This window comes from Pteropus vampyrus, unplaced genomic scaffold (genome assembly GCF_000151845.1).
Source record: "Pteropus vampyrus isolate Shadow unplaced genomic scaffold, Pvam_2.0 Scaffold66, whole genome shotgun sequence".
NCBI classification, from domain to species: domain Eukaryota; kingdom Metazoa; phylum Chordata; class Mammalia; order Chiroptera; family Pteropodidae; genus Pteropus; species Pteropus vampyrus.
In genome coordinates this window covers 4,991,411-5,012,437 of record NW_011888847.1, presented here as the reverse complement: position 1 = coordinate 5,012,437, position 21,027 = coordinate 4,991,411, and the positions used below count along the sequence as shown (strand labels likewise).

The window sequence follows — 21,027 nt, the reverse complement described above, 5'->3', positions numbered from 1 at the left end:
CTTCTGAGAAAAAAAAAATGAATAAGCAGTCAAGCAAAAAACAAACCAACACTACTCACCCATCACCCAAAAGGACAGCTTAAGGAATTCACTTGGTTTAGGGTTTTTGAAAATATTTTCTACCCACTGCTTTGTAAATTATTTTCTGGTCGGTGTGACACATTCTTCAGTAACAATTCAACTTTTCCATGGTTACCTAGATATATTTCCATCATTTCTACCAAACAGATGGCCTTTTCCTGTATAATTATAATAATCAAAAGGGGCAGGCGTATATACACAATAGCACCCTTCATACAAATATATATTTTGTTAATGCTCTGGACATTGTAGAGACCAAACAGAAAGATCTCACTCATGTGGGCCCCTCTAATTTGATTTTGTGACTATTCAGACTAAGGCTGAACTAACGTTTACCTTTGGGACTGAGAGTGTTCATTTAAAGTTAGGAGAAATGTGGCCCTCTCTTGGGAACTGGTGGCCAAGACACAAATATCCCAGACCAGGAATTCTCCTTAATGCAAAAAAAACCCCCAAATCCAGGGGCACATATCATTGTCAGGGTGCCTTCCAGCAGATTTCGGCTGGTAACTTTTGGGTTATGAATGACAGAGGTGGGACTGTGCACACAAAAAACATAGAGCTGAGAAACAAAGCAGGATTTCAACCCATTTCAGAAACCCTGTGGTATGGATCATCACTCCGGCATTAACCAGACGCTATCATCATCCCCCCATCAGAGCAGTTCCCTGCAGTTCCCTACAGTCACCATGTGCAGTCTGGAGTAATAAAACTTTCATGTTCAGTAATTTGAACTTCACTGATTCATACTTGCCTCTTTTCGAAATAAGTTTAGGATTACCATATAAGAAAAAGTTGATAATTTTTTAAAAATTTCAACATGTATTTATATTTTTGTGATTCTGTTTTCTGAGAGAGTAAAAAGAGGATGATCAAATAAGCTGTGTGAAAGTGTTTTGTAAACTTCAAAGTCTTATATGAATGTTACTATTATTTTTTTCTTTTTTCTTTTAACAACTCTGAAGATTTTCAAAATTATGTGAAGTTTCAACAGTGGAAACTTAAGATGATAAATGAAAAATCTGTTATTTTATAGTTTAAAAATTATGCATAAATAGTAGTCCACAAATAATCTCCATTAAGATTCTGCGCTTCTTTGCCTCAAGACACATTTTCTCTTTGCTAAGACACTTATAACTGTGCAAACCCGTGATTTCCTATTATAAGAAAACTTTCTTTTGTAAGAAATTCTCAGTATTTCTCAAGAATCTCAGAACTTCGGTTGAGCCATTTTTATTTAGCAACCTGTCACAATCACTTGGGCTTAACTGCAAGTTTTTCTTCCTTTCCTACTGATTTAAGATTAGAAAATGAGACCACTGCCAAAGCAGCGCCCAAGACGGGTAGTGGGAGAGAGATCTCAAGAAAGCAAAATAAGACTAAATGCTTGTTCTTTAAAACTGCAGATGAATTTTGGCATGTTGAGAACTAGCTAGTTATAGTCCACAGCTATGGCATCGTAAAGAGATGAGTAGAAGGGCATGTTGCAGCGTTAAACCTCAGTGTAGCTAAGGGAGTGGCGAAGAGCACGGGTTCTGGAGCCAGAGTGCCTGGTTCAAATCCTAGCCTTCTCACTTACTAGCAGGATGACCTAGGGCATATTTCCAAACTTCCTACTGCCCAACTTTCCCTCTCCATTGGATGGAAATAACAACATTATGGGACTCAAAGCGTTGTCATGATAATTAAATGAATTAGTATGTGTAAAGTCCTAAAACCGTGTCCAATCCACAGTAAACGTTTGTTAATTATTATCACTTATCACTAATTAGATGGAAAAAAAATCAGAGCAAAGAAGATAGGGACAAAGAGGCAGCATAGTACAAAGGTTACCCCATTTTGCCAAAAATCTTAGATATCTGTCTGATGCTCCACTGCATTTCTATCGTGCCTGACACACAAATAGTGTTTGCAGTCAATATCTGTCGAGTAAGTGAATAAATGAATCAATTCCTGACTCCTTAATGAATCACTTTTTGACTGTGGACATATTACACTTACTTCTTCTGAGCCTTGGCTTTTCTATCTCCAAAGAAAGGTACTTGCCACTTGCTACCTCAAACTAATTATAATCAATATAAGAAAAAAAAAATCATTTCAAACTTACTGGAGGGATATCAAAAGTCAATGACTTTTTCAACCAATGCTTCTCTGTCACTAAGTACACATGAACACAACCAATGACATTGAGAGGGGATCCTCTGTGATACCAGGAGTCTTGATTCTAATTAGTTTCCTTTCAAGAAGTCCTCTGACTACAACTTGCCAGAATGTGATACGCTAGGTCCTAAGAGATGGCTGCTCAAACCTCAGTGTGCAGAGGTGTTACTGGGGGCTTGTTTTGAAATTGCTGACTTTTAGGTATCTGTGGGACGTGCAGAAAGAGTTGTCCAATAGAAAGCTGAATCGATAATTCTGTACGAATTCTAGATCTAGAACTGACTCATCAGTGTAGGTGAGTAGCAACTCTGGAAAGTGCATGCAATATGAAAAACAAGAGAGCGGAGAGCAGGTCAAAGAGGTGTGCCAATAACTGGGAGACAACAAGAGGAAGGGGCCCTCCAAAGGAAAGAAGCAGTGGCCAAAGAAGGCCACAGTGAGTCATAAAGAAGGGAGTGTGCAATGGTGTCAAATTCCAGAGAAAGATCCAAAAAGATAAAGACTGAAAAGCATCTGATAGCTTTTATAGCTATAGGTCAATCCTATTTCACCTTTGTAGGTGCAGCTTCAGCAAAGTGGTGGAAGAAACATCCAGGATGTAGTGGTTTAATGAACGAGTAAGAAGAGAGGAAGTAGAGACTGTAGCAGAGACCACCTTTCCCGAGGGGCTGGCTATAAAACAAAGGAGAGAGCGATGGTGGTAGGTAGAGAAGGTGACTCCATGGAGAAAGTCCATACCAAATGGCTCTATTTTCTCTTGTAAGTAAGAGGTGATGAAAGTGGGGACATTGGGTTTGGGCAACAACACAAAGTAGGCCCTCAGCAAATATATTTAACGGATGGATGAACTGGTGATGAATGGTCACAAAATAAAGGGAATGACAAGAATAAATGATGAAGAAGAAAATATCTAACTGGTTTGGAGGGGAGGCAAGATGAGCAGTCAAGAGTCTCAATGTTCAAGGTGAGTGAGGAAAGTAAAATACAAAGGGAAAAATAAAAGGGTGAATGTATCTTATGCAGTTGACAGGACTAAGGCAGCTTGTTTTAACTAGAAGATTATAAATAGACTGGTAAGGGTCAAGGCCCAGAAGAGAGGGAGGAAAAAAACTCTGCCAGTCAGGGAAAGATAACCAACATGCTATGTCATTATTTTTCCTTGTCTTCATTTTAAGCCTACTATAATTTATCTTTATGGTCTTACTCTATTCCCTAATCAATATTTCTGCTTAAAGAGAAAAAAAAAAAAGTCTTTGACCTTAAAATGTTCCCTACTGTGCAGGATAAGATGACTGCACATTAGTTGGCATTTGGGCCTTGGTACTGTCAAATCCTTTAAATCAGTATTATTCAGCTACGGTGTTTGAGAAAATAATTAAGATTAAGGAAATAAAAGCTCCTTCAAGAAAATATTGTTAAAATAGTTTAAAATTTAAATATTACTAAATTTGTAATAACTTTAAATGCAACAGTTGGAGCAAATACCGTTCTTTATTAAAGTTACCATAGATGCATCATTGATGGTTTCTCCTGTTAAGAAGCACCTCATTTATTTTGTTAATTTCCTGGGTCACCCTTGATTCAAGTGGAAGCAAAGCTCTTTATGATGACTTCAAGTCATAAATCATAAAACTGTCTCTCACAATCTTTCCGTTGTTAAATCCCACTGTCTACATGACTTTTCTCTCTGCTCACATGCGCAGCTAATCACATGAGAGATTTCTCAAAGTTCTCAAGGTGGCAGACTGAATTCCCATATCCTGTTCCTGCCTCGCCACTTGGGAAAGCCTTCTCCAACCCGCTGGTGCTCTTCTCCTTGTTGATAAGCCCTTGGTCCTTGGTGTAACTGTCATAAAATTATGTGGTTAATATACAGTACGTCAGGTTTACAAGCATGGGCTTTCTCTCACTAACTAATCAGTTAAGTTCTTGAAGAATGAAGACCTATTTTTTTTTTTTTTACTTTTCATCTTACCCAAGACCTAACCCTACCTAGGTATACAATGGATGTTTTACAAGAACTTTGTTAATCCATTAACTGATTGGATTCTAAGTTTTAGAGTGAGTGGCAGCAATAGGCCATAGATTATCAACATTGTCAGAAATTTCACCTAAGAAGGAGGCTGTATGCAGATCAAATCACTTGTTCTAGCATGCCCTGAATTAGCCTACTGAAGTAATAGATAACATTGAAAAAAAGCTGGTCCCTACAAGTTTTATTTTTCTAGCTTGCATTGTCAATGCATTCCATAAGAGGTGAACTCCTCATTCCTTTTGCTCAAAAATATATTTAGAAAATGGTCTTAAAGAGATCTGACACCACAGATGAAGTTGGCCAGGCCCTTCTCTAGGAACTGAGAAATAAAAATTGGTGACAGATGACAGAGTATCTTTTTATGCCAGAACTCTTTGCAAAAAAGCCACACAATACAGAAAACATGATTTCATTCCACACAATAAACCTCGGCTACCCTGGATAGAATTCTGAAATTCAAAGGCCATAAGCCCAGTCTTCCGAATAACGCACTAGCTGGACAGGGCCACAGTAAAAAGGAGACAGAGTAGGTAGCTGCCCACAATGGGATTTCACCAGCATTAGAAAACAACCTTCCAATCTCTGCTTTTAGGTCCTCCCTTACGTAAGGCCTAAAATTCTACCACCAGAGTTTCATTGCTTTATTTCAAAATGTCTGTAATACAACAAATAGTTCCAAGGAAGGTAATGACTAAGGTCATTTACATATCTGTATGAAAGCAAGGAGTGGACACAGGTTTGGCTTGTAGGCAAAGAAGAAAAGTTAGCAGCTAAAAAAACCCCTGAGCAAAACAGAACTTCTGCACCTTGACCATCTTGCCTAAAGCCTGACCTGGTATCAGAGTTTCGTTAGTATAACCAAAGGTCGGGGTTTCTACACATTGATGGAATGGCAGATCCCTCTTTCACCACCGCTCCTCCTTTAGCAGATCAAGATGGAATAGGGAGACCTAACCTTTAATCCCATTCTCTAAGGCTTGTGGAATTTAGCAGTAACCACAGGAGGGAGGAGTTCTGGACCTCTAGCCTGGCCAGGCAGGAGGAGATTCTAGTTAACAGCACCATCAAAGCCCTATTCTCAGCTGTTTCTACTTGTAATGTGTTAGGCTTGGGGACTCCTGTACTCTCTCTATAGGCATCTCAGTTCAAAGAAGATCCTTCAGGAAGTTCGGACAACAAAGAGTTATCTATTTTAATCACTTTCAGAAAAGCATCTCTGACTGTTCTCAAAGACTCAGATGTTCCTTGTACTTGTCAGAAAACAAATGTGGCTTAAGCCAACATCTGGAATGGAGAAAAATATAGCAACAACCACCAAAAAAAAAAAAAAAAAGATAATTAAATTAATAAGGAATGCTTTTCAGACATGACATCCCATAGGTCAAAAAAAAAAAACCCTTTTCAGGACAAAGTTATTGAAGTTATTTAGAAGCTAAATTTTAGTACATTAACTGCTGGAGGGTGCTGTGTAGGAGCAGACCACCATGACCTCATGGGCCATGTCAAGAATGGCACCCCAACTTATTTTCTTTGGGAGATGGAGGAGCCCACAAAAAATGTACAAATACATGTTACAGGTTTAGAGGAAGGTTTATCATTTCATTTACTGCACCTTTAGAATCTACGGCTCAGTTGTCCAGCTATTCTGAAATAAGACAACTCAAAAAGATGCCTTGATGGTCATCTAGCCCAACCCCAGATGCACTCACTGCCCAGCCTGTGATCAGTTTTCCCTGAACACTTCCAGTGACCGGCAACTCAGTATTATGGAAATCTGTTTATTCTCCTGATGGAGAATGCTAACTTTCACAAATATTTTATATTGAAACCTGAAATCTATCTCATACTTTTCCACTGGGAGCACAAAAGAGAAATTATGTGCCTTCTGCCATATGGCAGCATCTCAAGTATGTAAAGACCATTACCGTGTTGCCTCTAAGTTTTTTCCAGTCTAACTGTTTCCAGATGTTTAGCTTCCTCCTCATCTTAGTCACCTCCTCTGTACTAGTTTATCAGTGACCCTCCTAAAATGGGAAGCCCAGAACAGAATAATATAATAAGCAAAATGATGTGGGGCTAGTCTGACCAGCAGAGTTGAGGAGGGTTGTAGCCTTTACTGTCTGGAAGCAGCAACTGTCACACACTGCTTCCTCAGGGCTCATCAGGAAATCCTATTTTATTCCCCAAGATCTTTTCATAAAGACTTATGAAGCCAGACAGCTCTCATTCCGTATATACACAATTTTGATTTTTCTTTAAAAAAATCAGAATATGATACATATCTCTATTAAATGTTCTCTTGACAGTCTCAGTCCATCAATCTAGTTTTCCAAGGCTATTTTGAATCTTATTTTTCAATTATGGGCTATCAGACATATCAAACACAAAAGAGTACACAGAATAATATGACAATCAACCATTTGCCCAGAATTCAGCTTACAAAAACATCACAAATAAAATTGAAGCTCCTAGTATATGCTCCCTCAATTTCATCTCCTTCCTCCCCAGCCTCACAGAGGTACTGGCCACTAGCCTACATTTGTATTTGTCACTCTCATGCTTAAAAGACTATTTTGAATTTTCATTCCATCATCTATTATATTTATGTTATATACAAACCTGATAAGCATGCAATCTAGTCTGTCTTCATTTAAGTAATTCAAATGCTGAATAAAGCAGCATTGTCCTCATCTATCAGACTAGTAATCCCATCAAAACAATGAGGTGACTCAGGCATGACTTATTCTTAGGGAATTTTTACTAGCTCTCAGCAAATAAAGTGTGAAGCACTTGCAAGTAATACATTGAATGATCCAGTCTAAAATGATCAATATCAACACAATTGTTTGGTCACCGATAAAATATGCCTTTCTCCCTCTCTTTCGAAATACTTCTGCAACCTCCTAGCATGTTCCTGTCCCATATTTCTTCCAAATTACTGACATGGTTCCAGGCTCACTTGCACCTGAGGCTGTAAGTTATCTGGGTCCCAGGATTTGCTTTCATGCACTGGAGACAGTGTGGTTTTTCTATCACCTCTCCTACATCTGCCTTGGGGGCATTCCTCCCAGTTTACTAGCAGAGACAAGCCAAAGCAGGAGTTAAAAAGGTCTGCCCTCTGCATCACCATTATACCATCGAACTCTTCCTTTCTCTAGAATTTTTCTTAACAAGCAAACCAAGGAGCTTTCATCTACTATTTTGTAAGCCAGATTATCCCCATTACACAGACTGACAGTCTGAAGCACAGATGGGCCCTCCCATTCATACCACATTAATCTGGGAGGCTTTGCCCCACATGTTTTGGCTTGTTTATAATTCTATGACTTTCAACAAAAAAAGTGGCATCACCCTCCTCCTATCCTTATCAATCTAGGCTCCTCTGGCTGATTGTAAAGCCTGCAGCATGAGGTGGGACTCCAGAGCAGTTCACTGGACAGCAATCAGAGAAGAGGAGTTCAGAGTCCAGGAAGGCCTCGGGTCACTGGCTTGTGAGGCTAGAGACGACCTAGGTAATATCCACTACCTTAGTTTGATAGAAAAGGAAACAGAGGGTCAGAGAGGTAAAGTCAAAATAAAAGTAAATGTCAGAGCTTGTACGAGATCACAAAATTCCTCAAAGGCCAAGTAAAACACAAAACCCAGCCATATATATAACCAGTAACTAGTGGGATATGAAATGTGGCTCCAATATTGTAGGACTAGAGTCCTTTAAGCATTTCAAAGGTACAAGGTCTGCTAAGACACAAAATATCTCAATTTACAATTAGTTTCATTTTTAGGTTAATAATTCAGTCTCTGTGCCCAAACCTGGCTAGGCAGAGAAAGATACCAAAAACAAAACAAAACAAAATAAAAAAACCCCCAAACAAACCAAAAAACCCACAGCTGCTGAGACTAAGGTTTATTTGGAGAGAATAACCATTGAGCATATAAATTACAGTATAACGCAGTAATAACAAATAGCAAGATAAGAGGTTTAAGTAACAAATGCTACAGCAATGCAGAGGAAGGGATGATCAGAGCTGAGATAGAGAATGAAGGGCATGTCTTCCTCCCAGCAGTGTTTTCACTGCTCTCTGCCTCATTTATCTCTCTATAAAGTAAATCCTGCCTTCTTCCTTTCTATAAGAATTCTGGAAAGACAGAGCAGGCAGAAATATGCCTTATAGCCTTCAAGGAGAGTTCACAGTATTACAATAACGAATGAAGTTAGAAGCCAACTATTGTCTACTGAAAAAACCCCAACTCTACACTATGGAAAACAAGTTCTTTCAACACCATAACCTGAGTAAGGAGTAAAGTGATAATCCTTGAATTATGAATTACTTTCAAGAAGACAAAACTAGAGTCAATATTATTTCCAAATAGTACAGGCTTAAAAAGCCTAACTCGCTCTTAGTTTCTCTACCTAATCCCTTTGTAAGGCTGATACAATCAAAAGGTTCTGTAAAATAGTTTTAAAATATATAACACATGTGTTTTCCAAAATTTTTTTGAATTAATTCTTATTTTTCAATTGCAGTTGACATTCGATATTATTTTTTATTAGTTTCAGGTATACAGCACAGTGGTTAGACATTGACATGATTTACAAAGTAATCCCCCCAATAAGTCTAGTACCCACCTGGTACAACCAAATTTTTTTGATTTTTGGCTAGATTTTTCAATATCTCAACTAAAAAAGTTTCTACTACCTAGGTCCCTATGGGTACTTTCATCGCCACATGTTTAATTAGGATTGTATTGTTATTTATACCTCAATACTTTTCGGAGAAAAGCAGAGCAAATTCCGCTGAAAATTTATCTAAAGTGAACAAATGATTTGGGGGAAAACATTCTGAAAGTCATTTACAATGAAAATAAGTGAAAAAAAAAAAAAAGGGTGGGGCCATTTAAAAAGCACCCAAAAAAATGAATAAAAGGCAGTGGAAGGGTTTCTCCCACAAATATTTACCTGATGCTGAGACTTCAGTTATCAGCAGTAGAAGGCACTTTCTGTCTCAATGGATACCCTCACACACACAGGTACCATACTGATCCAGAGAGAGTAAAGAACTTTGTTCAAGTGTCACAGCTAGTGAATAAGTGGCAGAGCTTGGACAGAACCAAGTCTCTTGAGTCCAGGCCTTTGCTCTGTTCAGGACTGTTGCCTAGGTTTGGGGCATATTTGGTTTCCTGCAGCTCTTTAATTCAAATTTGAAATCTGCTTGTGCAAAGGAATTCCAAGGTGCATGTCCATAGATATTTTGGTCTCTAGAAAGCCCTAGACAGAGTCTCACTTGAAGTATGAGTAACTCTGCTTTGTGGTATTTGAACCCGAAGGGTGAACGACCTTAAATTGAAAGCATTATATTCATATGGTAAAGGGCTGTGTATCCGGATTCAGCACAGTATTGGGGACATAAAATATACTGGATCAAAACCAAAAACATATAAACAAAACACTAGGATTAGCATTATCATTGCTTTTCCAAAATGATGTAATAATTGTAACTGCACGCATGCATAACTTTGAAAAAATCCAAACCAGAACCTTCTAAGATTTAAGTCAATAGAGATAATCAACAGAGATTTAAGTTTACACTCCCTAATGTGGGATAAGGAACAAAAATACTAATACCTAGAAATAGCTTACAGAAAAGAAGGAAATGGCAGGTACATACATCAAAAGGAAATAAAAAGCTGTTGTTGGGGCCTTTAATCTTCTCGCTGTGCAACTCACTTTAGCAGAGTCAGGGCAACCTTCGTGCTGCTCCCACGAGCTGAAAAAACGTCTCTTTAGCTGAATGTAAGAGTATCCAAGAGCCTGATTAGGGCTCTTCCAAGTACAAAAATTAACATCAGCAATGCTATAAAAAAAAAAATACCTCCTATCTACTTGTGCATATATCCATTTCTTCAGCTATTATCCCAAGTCAAAAAAACCCAATCTTTACCTCGACTAGAACCATAAATACTGCCTGGAATGATAGGGTTTATGATCAATCTTTCACTTTGTTCATAAATAATTTTCTCAGAAGTAATTTAAATCAAATGTATACAGTCTTATCAAATTCACTACTGAAAAAAAAAAAATCTGTTTATAGTTCATCTCCCCAGTGTGACTGTGAACACTTTAGGGTAGCACAGAGTTGTCCTTATAGTAGGTTGATGACACCCAAAACCGGGTTTTCTAATTTTAAGTCTAGGCTGCTTCCACTGAGTCACAGAAGATGGTCAAGAAAGAAAAGCCAGGCTTCCTCTGTACCTGGCCACAGAGTAACCCTATTACCCCAGGCAATGATCCTACAGATGTGAGCCTGAGAGAATGGCAGCATCAATCAACTCACCCTCACTAACAAGAAAACCAATTAAGGAGCAGATTCCACTGCTGATGGGGACATGACTTCTAGATCTTGAAGACAGCCTGTACACAAGTGCACTGACTCTGGATATAGGCTCCTCATTGTTCCTAGTGGCATTAATTTCAGGGCTCATGGGCCTACTCAGTGAAGCTAAAGCTCTTGGCTACACAAAAGGAAGCTGGTTATTTGGTGTACTAGAAGGAGTACACCCAATACTCTTGACAAGTCCTATACTCAAGTTCATATTCCTACTCTATTATTGACATGCTTTCGGGACCTTAGTTTCTTCAACAGGAAAATGGGGGTGATAAGACCCCTTCTCAGAGTCATTGTAGGCAATATGTCCAGTTCAGTGCCTGGCAAATAGTCAAGGCTCATCAAAAGTGGGTCTACTACCCACTGACCTTTCTGCTCAGAATACTTTCTTGCTTGTTTTCTATATTCTGGATCAAATCTACTTTTTATAAACCTGAATAGCCTTACCAAGTACCAAGTATGACCCTACTACCGTCTAGTTTATTAAAATCATCTGTGCGGGGCAGGGAGATCTGATAATGTTTAGATGTAATAATCCAGATTTAATCTTGCTACTTGAAGTGTGATGTACAGACCAGAAGCATCGGCCATTATTTGGAAGTCTGTTTGAAAGGCACACTCTTAGGCCCCATCCTAGACCTACTAAATCAGAATTTACGATATCTCCAAATGATATGTTTACATCTGAAAGTTCAAGAAATATTGTTCTATAATATACATGAATATTCAATAAATCAAAGCCTACTGACACTCTAAGGAATCAGCTCTGGCAACTTCTGCTGCTGGTGGTACTCTATGAATCTTTAGGTAGAAAGCAACTACCGACCAGGGCATTTACAGTGGAAGGATGGAATAACTGTACGCTTCTTACTTTGCGCCTTTTGAGTTTAAAAAACAGTGCACTAAGTACAATGATTTTAAGGCAATATTTAAATCTTCTATATTAATGCAATTTTTGTTATGTGATAAGAACTCTGAATATAATTAGTAATATGAGCATTCTGCTTATATGTAAACTAATAGCGGGAAGGATATTTTCAATGTAGTAATTTCTGGTTTCTAGGGTGTAACACATAAAAGATCTATTAGTAATAAGCTTTCACAAACTGAATGTTCTCAACACAGGATGAAAATGTTCTAAAGCATGTCTTTGTTTCTAATGTGCACTGTGATCCCATGCATGTGCTCTTCCTCACTCTCATCAACTTTCTGAAATATTTTTTAGTTCTTTCCAGTTATATGTGAAAGTACAATTTTTAAATGTTCTTGAAAGTAAAATTACAACCCAAATTTCTAAAATGAATCACCAAATGCTGGATAGGGAAACTGGTAACTTGGTGTATTAGGAAACAAAAACCAATCTGAGTGAGTCATCTCTGTGATCATAGATAACACAGCCACAGCCAGGGCTTGTCACAAACAAATGCCTACAGCAACCACATGTCAGAATCTTGTGTTTAATGGTTTCTCACATTAAAATGCATCAGTCAGCTCTGTGAAACCAGGAAGTGGAACCCAGGACACCACATAAATAACAAACACACTCTCTTAAGTTTGGTATTATTTATCTTTGTGCTCTAAGTCCATTTCAATTTTTGGTAGATACATAAAAATGAAAGTGCTGTTCTGTCAGGAGGTAAGCAGAAAGGTAAATGCTAACATGACAGGGCTTCTGAAATATTCCACAGGACAATTTCAAAACTTTTTGGAAGCCTATTTATTGAAGCCTTTAATCTAAAATGATAAAGGTGATCAGAAGTTGGCAGATGCCTCAAAAAACGTAACCGAGGAAGTTATAATAGGCTCTAGAAGCAGAAAGCCTGTTATCATTTGTTTCCATGCATTATCTATATGCATGGCTCTTTCTGAGGTATTACAAGCTAAAAAGAAAAGATGAGTGGGTAGTGAATTTGTGCTACACGGCACTGCCATACAGATGCTACTCCTTGCACCCACTAGCGAACGCCTCTGTAGTGAACAACCAGAGGTCCTCCTGAACCACTGGACAGGGGATATATGTCAGGACCAAGCCTGTCCCATTTTGGCCAGGCTCAACTCAGGGATAATGCAACACCGAGGCTATGCTTTTCAAATGGGGTATCTCTTATCAACACCACACATCCATTGGCCAGCTGGGCCCCAAGGAAACATCACTTGAACAGTAGGTATGAGCTCTTGTACCCACAACATAAGCACTTTCCGCTGAAACACTGGAGATCAGTTGGAGGCAATGGCAATACCCCCAGGTCCATTCCTTCACTAGACCACTCCCAAAGTAAAAACAAACAAAACCATTATAATTTCTAAAATAAGAACAGGATAAAATGCCCGCATAAAGCCCCTATGCCCACCCCCCATTATTTCCATTATGCATACACTACCTCATAATGAAGGGAATAAAGGGTGCCATGCTGAGAGCAGAACAGGTGCCATCCATCGGGGAAGGGTAGAGTCTCCCCAACACCAAAAGTAAGAGAAACATGCTTGGATGATGGTTTAGTTCGCCTACATCACTGAAAAAAATGATTGTACACAAAAGATTTAAAATTTAAGAGGTGAGGCACTATCTTCAAACATTTTTCTCATTATATAAAGTGACTTTTTATGATTAAGGGATAGTTTTTCTTTTTTCATTTTTTCCTCCATTCTCTTTATATATTGTGCAAATAAGGAAGAACTACTGGCAAAGCCATGGATTGGGCTTTTGTACACAATTCTCTGATAATTTGAGTCTGCTGTTTTGATTTGATCTATCCATACAGTAGAGAGGTGCCTCTTCCAGAGTATGAAATGTGAGACTTTCAACATCCAAAAGTTCTTAAGAAAGCATGAACAGTCACTTATTAGGACCAGAAAAGCCTGTCTGCACAAATTACTCATGAGGAAATGTATCATAAACAGAAGTAAAATTCACTGATGTTACTTTATTCTCCCAATTACAACTAGCATAAATTCATACCAAGTACAAAAATTGCTTAGAAGAATAAAAAAGCCCATGTTCTAACATGTCCATACTAAAAATTACACCAGCAGCTACAGAATAGACAATGGTGAACTCTTCTATTTGCCTTAATCAGACTGGAACCCCTCTAAATGTCTGTCTTTCCAGGTCACTGGCCCTCTTTGCTCAGGTAGACCAGTTCCATTTCTGATCATAGGTGACCAGATTAGTCAGCTAATTGCTGTAGTTTCACAATGGTCAGCTGTAACAGACCAGTAATAAAAAAAATGACAGGTGTATGTTCAAGTTAACTCAATATGTAAACACATAATTTAAATATAATAGGAAGAAAATGATTCTTAATAGAGGAAATCACCATGTGCTTCTAAGAAACTAGTTCCTGTATAACACTGAAAACAGGATTAAATTTGATAAAATTTAATATAAAACAGGGTTTTAAAAATATAAAATAAAATATAATAAAATATAATAATGAGATTCTATGAACTTTTCAGGTATAAATCTACCAGAGTCAGGCAATATGATATAATAAAAAAGCGTTTATAAAAATCCATCTATGTTACAGGGAGGAGCTGATTAAAAATAGTTGCCTGGAGGGAAAATCTCAATTAAGAAAGTAATTCACATCCTTGATTTCACTTTGCCCCACTCTGTTCTTTTCTTACCTGTCCACAGTATTGGCTACAGCTTCTAACTGTTTGAGAAGAAAAGGATAGAGTTCTGGGAAACGAGAGAAAAATTCACTCCCTGTCATTCTGTGGAAAGAAAACAAAAAAAGATGAATTACTATCATTTATTTCCTCTAATTTGATAATAAAGCCTTTTTATTTCATTTTTTTAAGAGAGAGATAACTAAGATCATTTATTTAGATATTTAATAAAATAAAGTTAAGAACAAAACCTGCTTCTGAAGAATTTAACAATCGATAGAAACAAAACATTTAATTTTGATTTGGGAAGTGCTCTTAACGTGGAATTTTATCTCAAAGTTTAAGATTACAAAGTTTAAGATTACTCTGAAGGGGTGGCATAAATATTCCCTAACTTTCCGCCTCTTATCAACTTTAGATGTATGCTCCTATTAATGGAGAACCCAATAATCATATTTTTAAATTTGCAGTATATTTTACACACAATGAAATGCTCAAATCTTAAGTGTACCATATGATCAGTTTTTACAAATGCATACACTCATGTAATCCACACCCCAATGAAGACTCAGAAAATTTCCATCATCCCAGGAAAGTTCCCTTGTGCCCCTTTCCAGTGAATTCCCAATCCTCAAAGCAATCATGATTTGATTTCTATCACCACAATTTGGTTGTTTATTCTAGAATTTCATATAAATGTAATAATACATAATTTTTTGTGTCTAGCTTCTTTTAATTGGCATAAAGTTTATGAGATTCATTCATGTTATTTGATGTATCGATAGTTTGATTCTTTTTTTGTTAAGTAGTATTCCATTGTATGAATATACAAATTTGTTTATCCATTCTCCTCTTGATAAACATGGACTGTTTCCATTTGCTAGCCATCATGAATAAAGCTGCTATGAACATTCTTGTATAGGTTTTTGTGAATAATTTCTATAGCATATGCTATTGTCTTTCTCTTTTCCATTTTAGCCATCCTAGTGGGTATGGACTACTACCCACCTGTGATTTTGATTTACATTTCCTTGATGATTAATGATGTTAAACATGTTTCATGTGCTTTGGTCATTGGTATCACCTTTTGGAAAGTATCTATTCAAGATTTTTGCCCATTTTCAAATTAAGTTCCTTGTTTCCTCTGCGATATATACGCATTGCATGTACTTTTTCCTAGTCTGTGGCTTGCCAATTTATTTTCTTAATGTATTTCTGATGAACAGAAGTTTTAAAATTTGATGAAGTCCAATAATTGGATCTATTTTTTTCTTTTATGATTCATGCTTTCAATAGTCAAAGAAATCTTTTCTTATCCAAACATCACAGATATTCTGTTTTAATCTATAAGTTTTATAGTTTCAATTTTTTATTATGGTCTATGATCCATCTGAAATTAATTTTTGTGTATGGTGTGAGGTAGAGATCAAGGTTCTTTTTTTACATTTTTGTATCATATTTTTAATAGAAAGATGCCATAAAAAAAGATATGTGCCTTAAATAGGAAAGCTGTGCCATGTTCATGGGTGAAAACATTCAATATTATAAAGATAAAATTCTCCCCAAATTCAATGCAATTCCAATAAAAATAGTGTGTGTGTATGTAACTGGACAACCACATTCTAAAATGTATATAGATGTACCAAGAGCCAAAAGTAGCAAAGATGATCTAAAAGAACAAGAAAGTTGTAGGACTCATCCAATCAGGTAGCTAGAAATGTTATAAAACTTTAGTAATTAGGACACCGTGGTGACAAGTAGGCCAATGAAATAAAATAGAGGACATAACGATATATGCATATAGAAAAACTTGATTTATGAAAGAGCTGTTGCTACAGATGACAGTACTATGAAGATCATTGGTGCTATGATAATTAATTATCCACAGGGACAAAATTAAAATTGGGTCTCAACCTCCCACTACATACAAAATTAAATTTCAGTGAATTCAAGGCTTAGAAGTAAAAAGTAAAACTGCTAAAATCTTTAAAAGACAATAGAGAATAGAATTTATTGAACAAGACCCAAAAAGCATCAATTAGTAGGGAAATTTAATATAATCAAGTACATTAGTTAATATATTTTTAAAAATTTTGTACACCAAAAAATGGTATAAAGAAAAATACAAAATAATAATAAAATACAAAATAAGAAGTAAACACACAAAGTATTTTTGGCTAAGGAAGAATATGAAATGTTATGGAATAAAAGAGATTTGACACTTAAAAGACTTACCATACTAAAAAAGACTAAATGCAGCGTGTGGACCTTGTTTGGATTCTAATTCCAACAAATTAACTATAAAAAAGGCATTTCTATGACTATTAGGACAATTTGAATATTAAGAAATTATTAACTTCCTTAGATGTGATAATAGCATGGTTGTATTTCTTTTTAAACTCTCTTATCAATCAGCAATGCATACTAAAGTATTTATGGTAAAAATAACATGATGTCTGAGACTTACTTTTCAGGAGGGCAAGAAATGGATAAATAAGAGTGGCAAAATGTTGATAACTGTTGAAGCTGAGTGATGGATATACAGGGCTTAGTTACACAAGTCTCTTTACTTTTACATGTTAAAAATTCCCACTTCTCCCAAGAAGACATACAAATGGCTAACAGATGTATGAAAAGATGCTTACCTACAATAGCTATGAGGAAAATGCAAATCAAAACCATAATGAGATACCAACTCACACATGTTAGAATGGCTATTATCAACAACACAAGTAATAACAAGTGTTTGAGAGGTTGTGGGGGAAAAGGAACCCTCATACACTGCTGGTGGGAATGTCAATTGGTATAGCCACTATGGAAAATGGTATGCAGGTTCCTCAAAAAACTAATAGAATTACCATATGACCCAGCAATCCCCCAAATCTGAAAACATTTATCCATAAAGATGTATGTACCCCGATGTTCACTTCAGCGTTATTCATGGTGGCCAAGACATGGAAACAACTGAAGTGTCCTTTGATAGATGATTGCATAAAGAATATAGGGTACATATAGACAATGAAATATTATTCAGCCATATAGAAAGATAAAATATTGCTTTTTGTGACAACATAGAGGGATCTTGAGATTATCGTACTAAGCGGAAAAAGAAAATATTAAGAACCATACAATTTCACTCATATGTGGAATATAAAACTGAAAGCAACAGATGAACAAGACAAACAAATAAAAACTCATAGACACAGACAACAGTTTAGTGGTTACCAGAGGGAAAGCGGGGAGAGGGGAGTTGGATAAGGGTAAAGGGGGTCAAATATATGGTGATGGAAAGAGATTTGAATTTGGGTGGTGAACACACAATGCTATATAAAGATGGTGTCTTACTGAATTGTATACTTGAAACCTATGTAATTTTATTAACCAATGTCCCCATAATAAATTTAATTTAAAAATTCCCTTAATACAAAGTTTTTAAAAAATTATTAAAAATTAAAATTTTACTTTTCAAGCCACAAATGGAGAGAAAATTTATAATATATCTAATTGAGAATTACATAATTAGTATTCGCAGGATATATGAAGAGCTCTAGTGAATCAATAAGTATAAGACGAACAACTCGATATGTAAATGGACAAAACCTACCAAAATAAATGCAAAGAAGATAATCATTAGTGGCCAATAAACATAAAAAAAAAAAAAAAGATTTTCAACTACATCGAGAGACCATTTTATGTCCTTGAATTGGCAAAGATTTACTAAAACAATTTAAAAAAATAATTTGGCATTTTCTTGAAAACCACAGACATTTTTACCCAGTGACTCGGAAATGCTATTCTTAGGTGAATGGTCTATTAACCTCTTGGACATGGGCGACAGAAGGCTTGTATAGCATATGCATAGCAGCCACATATCTATCAACAGTAGCATTAATAAACTGTGGTACACTCACACAATGGAATTAAGTATAGCAGTAAATCAGAATGAACTACAGACACATACAACAACACAGATGATTCTCAGGAATGTATATTAAGTGAAAAAAGCAAGTTACAGAGAATATATGCAATATGATCCTTCTTGGTTTATAACAAAGCACCATTAAATCATATAATGCTATGAGAAGCAAATTTATGTGATAAAAAAATGAAAAGCAAAAGAATAAATAAAAACAAAATTGACAAAAACAATCACTTCTCTCCAAGGGGGACAGAAAAGAAATGGGATTAGGGAGGAACATATAAGGGGCTTCAAAAGCAATGTTCAATTCTTAAACTAGGTGGTAGATCCCAAACTATTTGTTTCATAGTTACTTTTTTAAACCTAACATACATATTACAAATGTTCTTTTGTGCCTATTTCATATTCAGTAACATCAATTTTTTTAGAAGAGTCCTTATTCCATTCCAAATTACATATTTATCGAACATTTATATTGAATATTTTATGTAAAATGTGCTTATTTTCTCTTATTTATTAAATTTATGGAAAAAAATAAATAAAAGAAACGAACTAGACCCCTCCCACCCAGTGCCCCTCCTCTAGAAAACTATGCAAAAGTATCTTAGCTTTCCTTTTTAAAAAACTTCAGTGCATACAAATCCATACTTTTAGTTTGGCTTCCCACCAATCCCACAAATATGCATGTTATATATACTGTTGTTTAACTTATTTTTTACCTAAACTATATCTTCAAAATCGTTCACTATTAGGTACACTAATCTATTTCTTTCCATCTAATGGCTGCAGAGTAATCCATTGCACGGTTGAATATAATTGATTTAATCTCTAATGATAGGCTTTTTGGTTGTTATTCATTCCTTGCTGTTATAAACTATGACATATATAAATCTCCCTGCTAATAAAGTACAAACCTGGGTTTTGCAGGGTCAGTGTTTTACAAAGGAAGGAGGCAAAACCCATTCCATTACAGGCTACTGTTACATTCTTTATCACCTCCAAGCAAAAGTGGTCAAGAATATCAGTTTCCATTTTTAGTAGAGTTACTATATGAATTCGGTACTGGGATCCCTGAGTATACTTCTGCATACAGAATCTTACCATTTACACGACAAAGCCTGGTGGATATGTCCTCTTGAAGAATCAGTTATTAATTTCCGGGGGAGTAAGTCTTTCCTTTATGGCCTAATATCTCTTGGTGGAGTCAGAAAGACAAGTATTCTCACTTAAGCAAACCATATGACTGTATTACCATGATCTAGAAACTGCCTTGATAAATAACTGGCTCTGCTGACCACCATACTACCAGAGAAAAGGGCTGTGGAGCTACTGTTCTAAAATTAAAGTCATTGTTTTAATTGAATTAAAGCTAATTGTCCTTATTCAGTAACCTTAGCAAACATCTGCCAACTAGTGTATTTTGGAAGAAGGTACATTACTCAAAGTTAACCGTTTGGTGAACATTTTAACTGTTTTGTTCTTAGTAGCTTGGTGGGTTTTGAATAATCATTTAAAAAATATTCTGTTAAAATTATTGTGTCTATGCTTGATGGTGTAGGACTTTGAAGCATCAGCTGTGCATCTATCAGGGTTTAAGAAAAACCAAAATTATTTTCTAAGGATGATTTTGACCTTATACAGGTACTATGAACACACAGGTAGTACCTTTTCATTACAGCATTCTTAGGCTCCATAATACTGTTAATAAAATGTTGACTCTATTTCTGGTTCAGCTCACCTAAAAGGCCAAGGCTGCAATTTACTGCAAACACCCAGGAATGGGGCTCTATGTATTTGCCAGGCAGCATCAGCCAACTTTGCATCAGCCAAGGGCTACTAAAGACGCTAAATATTTATGAATGCTGCCTGAAGGATATGCAATATTAACGATTCTTTTGTATTATAAAACAGCCTCAAGAGGTAAAGCATAGGAGGATATCAGAATTATCTAAGGAGATTATTCAAACTTCAATCACCCCAGATTCTCAACTACACCAAAAGGTCTACACTACAGCATCTTAAATCCAGAACTTAGGCTGCTAATATATTAATTCCAGCCCTCAACTAACTAATGACTACATTTTATGGTTAAACTGAGTGGAGAATCATTTATAATAGTGCCTCTATATGGAGGCAGTTCATAGGTTTGGGGCTATCTGTATGTCTGCAATCTAGCCTTATTTTAAAAGGCCAAGGCCATGGAATCATTTAGTCCATATTTGAATCTTCCTCTTCTGAATCCTGGAACATATGAGTTTTATCTCTCACTTGCTACTTAATCAAAACTGTAGTGTGATCATATTTTTATCAAGAAAATAGCAAATATATATTTTTAAATACCTATATACTTCATGTTGAGTACTGTGCTAGGTCCTATAGGAGATACCAACAATATGAGATAGTCACTGCTCTTAGAGCTTAAAATCTGGTTAGGAGACAAAGCATATAAATAGAACATAACTAATAATATAAGGCAAACCAGTGTAAGGGACAAATAAATGATGCTTACAATAAGAGTATATCTATTTTATTTTTTGACATTATCTCAGGTACTAAGTATAATGCTCAGTTCACAGCTGGTGCCTAATACAGAGTTGCTGAGTGAATGAAGCAAAACAAAAGGACAGAGAAAAGGAATTGTGACTTAAGATAGTAACAAATTCATAATATCTTAAAGTGCCTCATTAGCTATACCTAAGGACATTCAGAATCACATTTGAATTAATAAATTGAGTATCCTGCCAGGGCTTAAAATTTCTTAAACACAAATATATAAAGCTTGTTTCACTGGTTTGCAAACAGTTCAATTCTAGTTCACCCAAATAAGCAAACAGGCT

At 36.2% G+C, this 21,027-nt stretch overlaps 1 protein-coding gene across 7 annotated transcripts in view; it reads right to left on the bottom strand.

Moving 5' to 3' along the window:
• The window catches only part of THADA (THADA, armadillo repeat containing), a 296,280-nt gene that overhangs the window by 150,459 nt on the left and 124,794 nt on the right, over positions 1 to 21,027 (bottom strand). For 5 of the 7 annotated variants that reach the window (XM_023531302.1, XM_023531301.1, XM_023531303.1 and 2 more), the window contains 3 exons: positions 14,287 to 14,376; positions 13,041 to 13,172; positions 9,943 to 10,041 (listed from right to left, as the gene is read on the bottom strand). The exons of 1 other annotated variant lie outside the window; for it this stretch is intronic. In XM_023531302.1, coding sequence (XP_023387070.1) covers positions 9,943 to 10,041; positions 13,041 to 13,172; positions 14,287 to 14,376 — 321 coding nt within the window. The remainder of the gene's footprint in view (positions 1 to 9,942; positions 10,042 to 13,040; positions 13,173 to 14,286; positions 14,377 to 21,027) is intronic. One more of the 7 variants, XM_011361348.2, reaches the window with a different exon arrangement.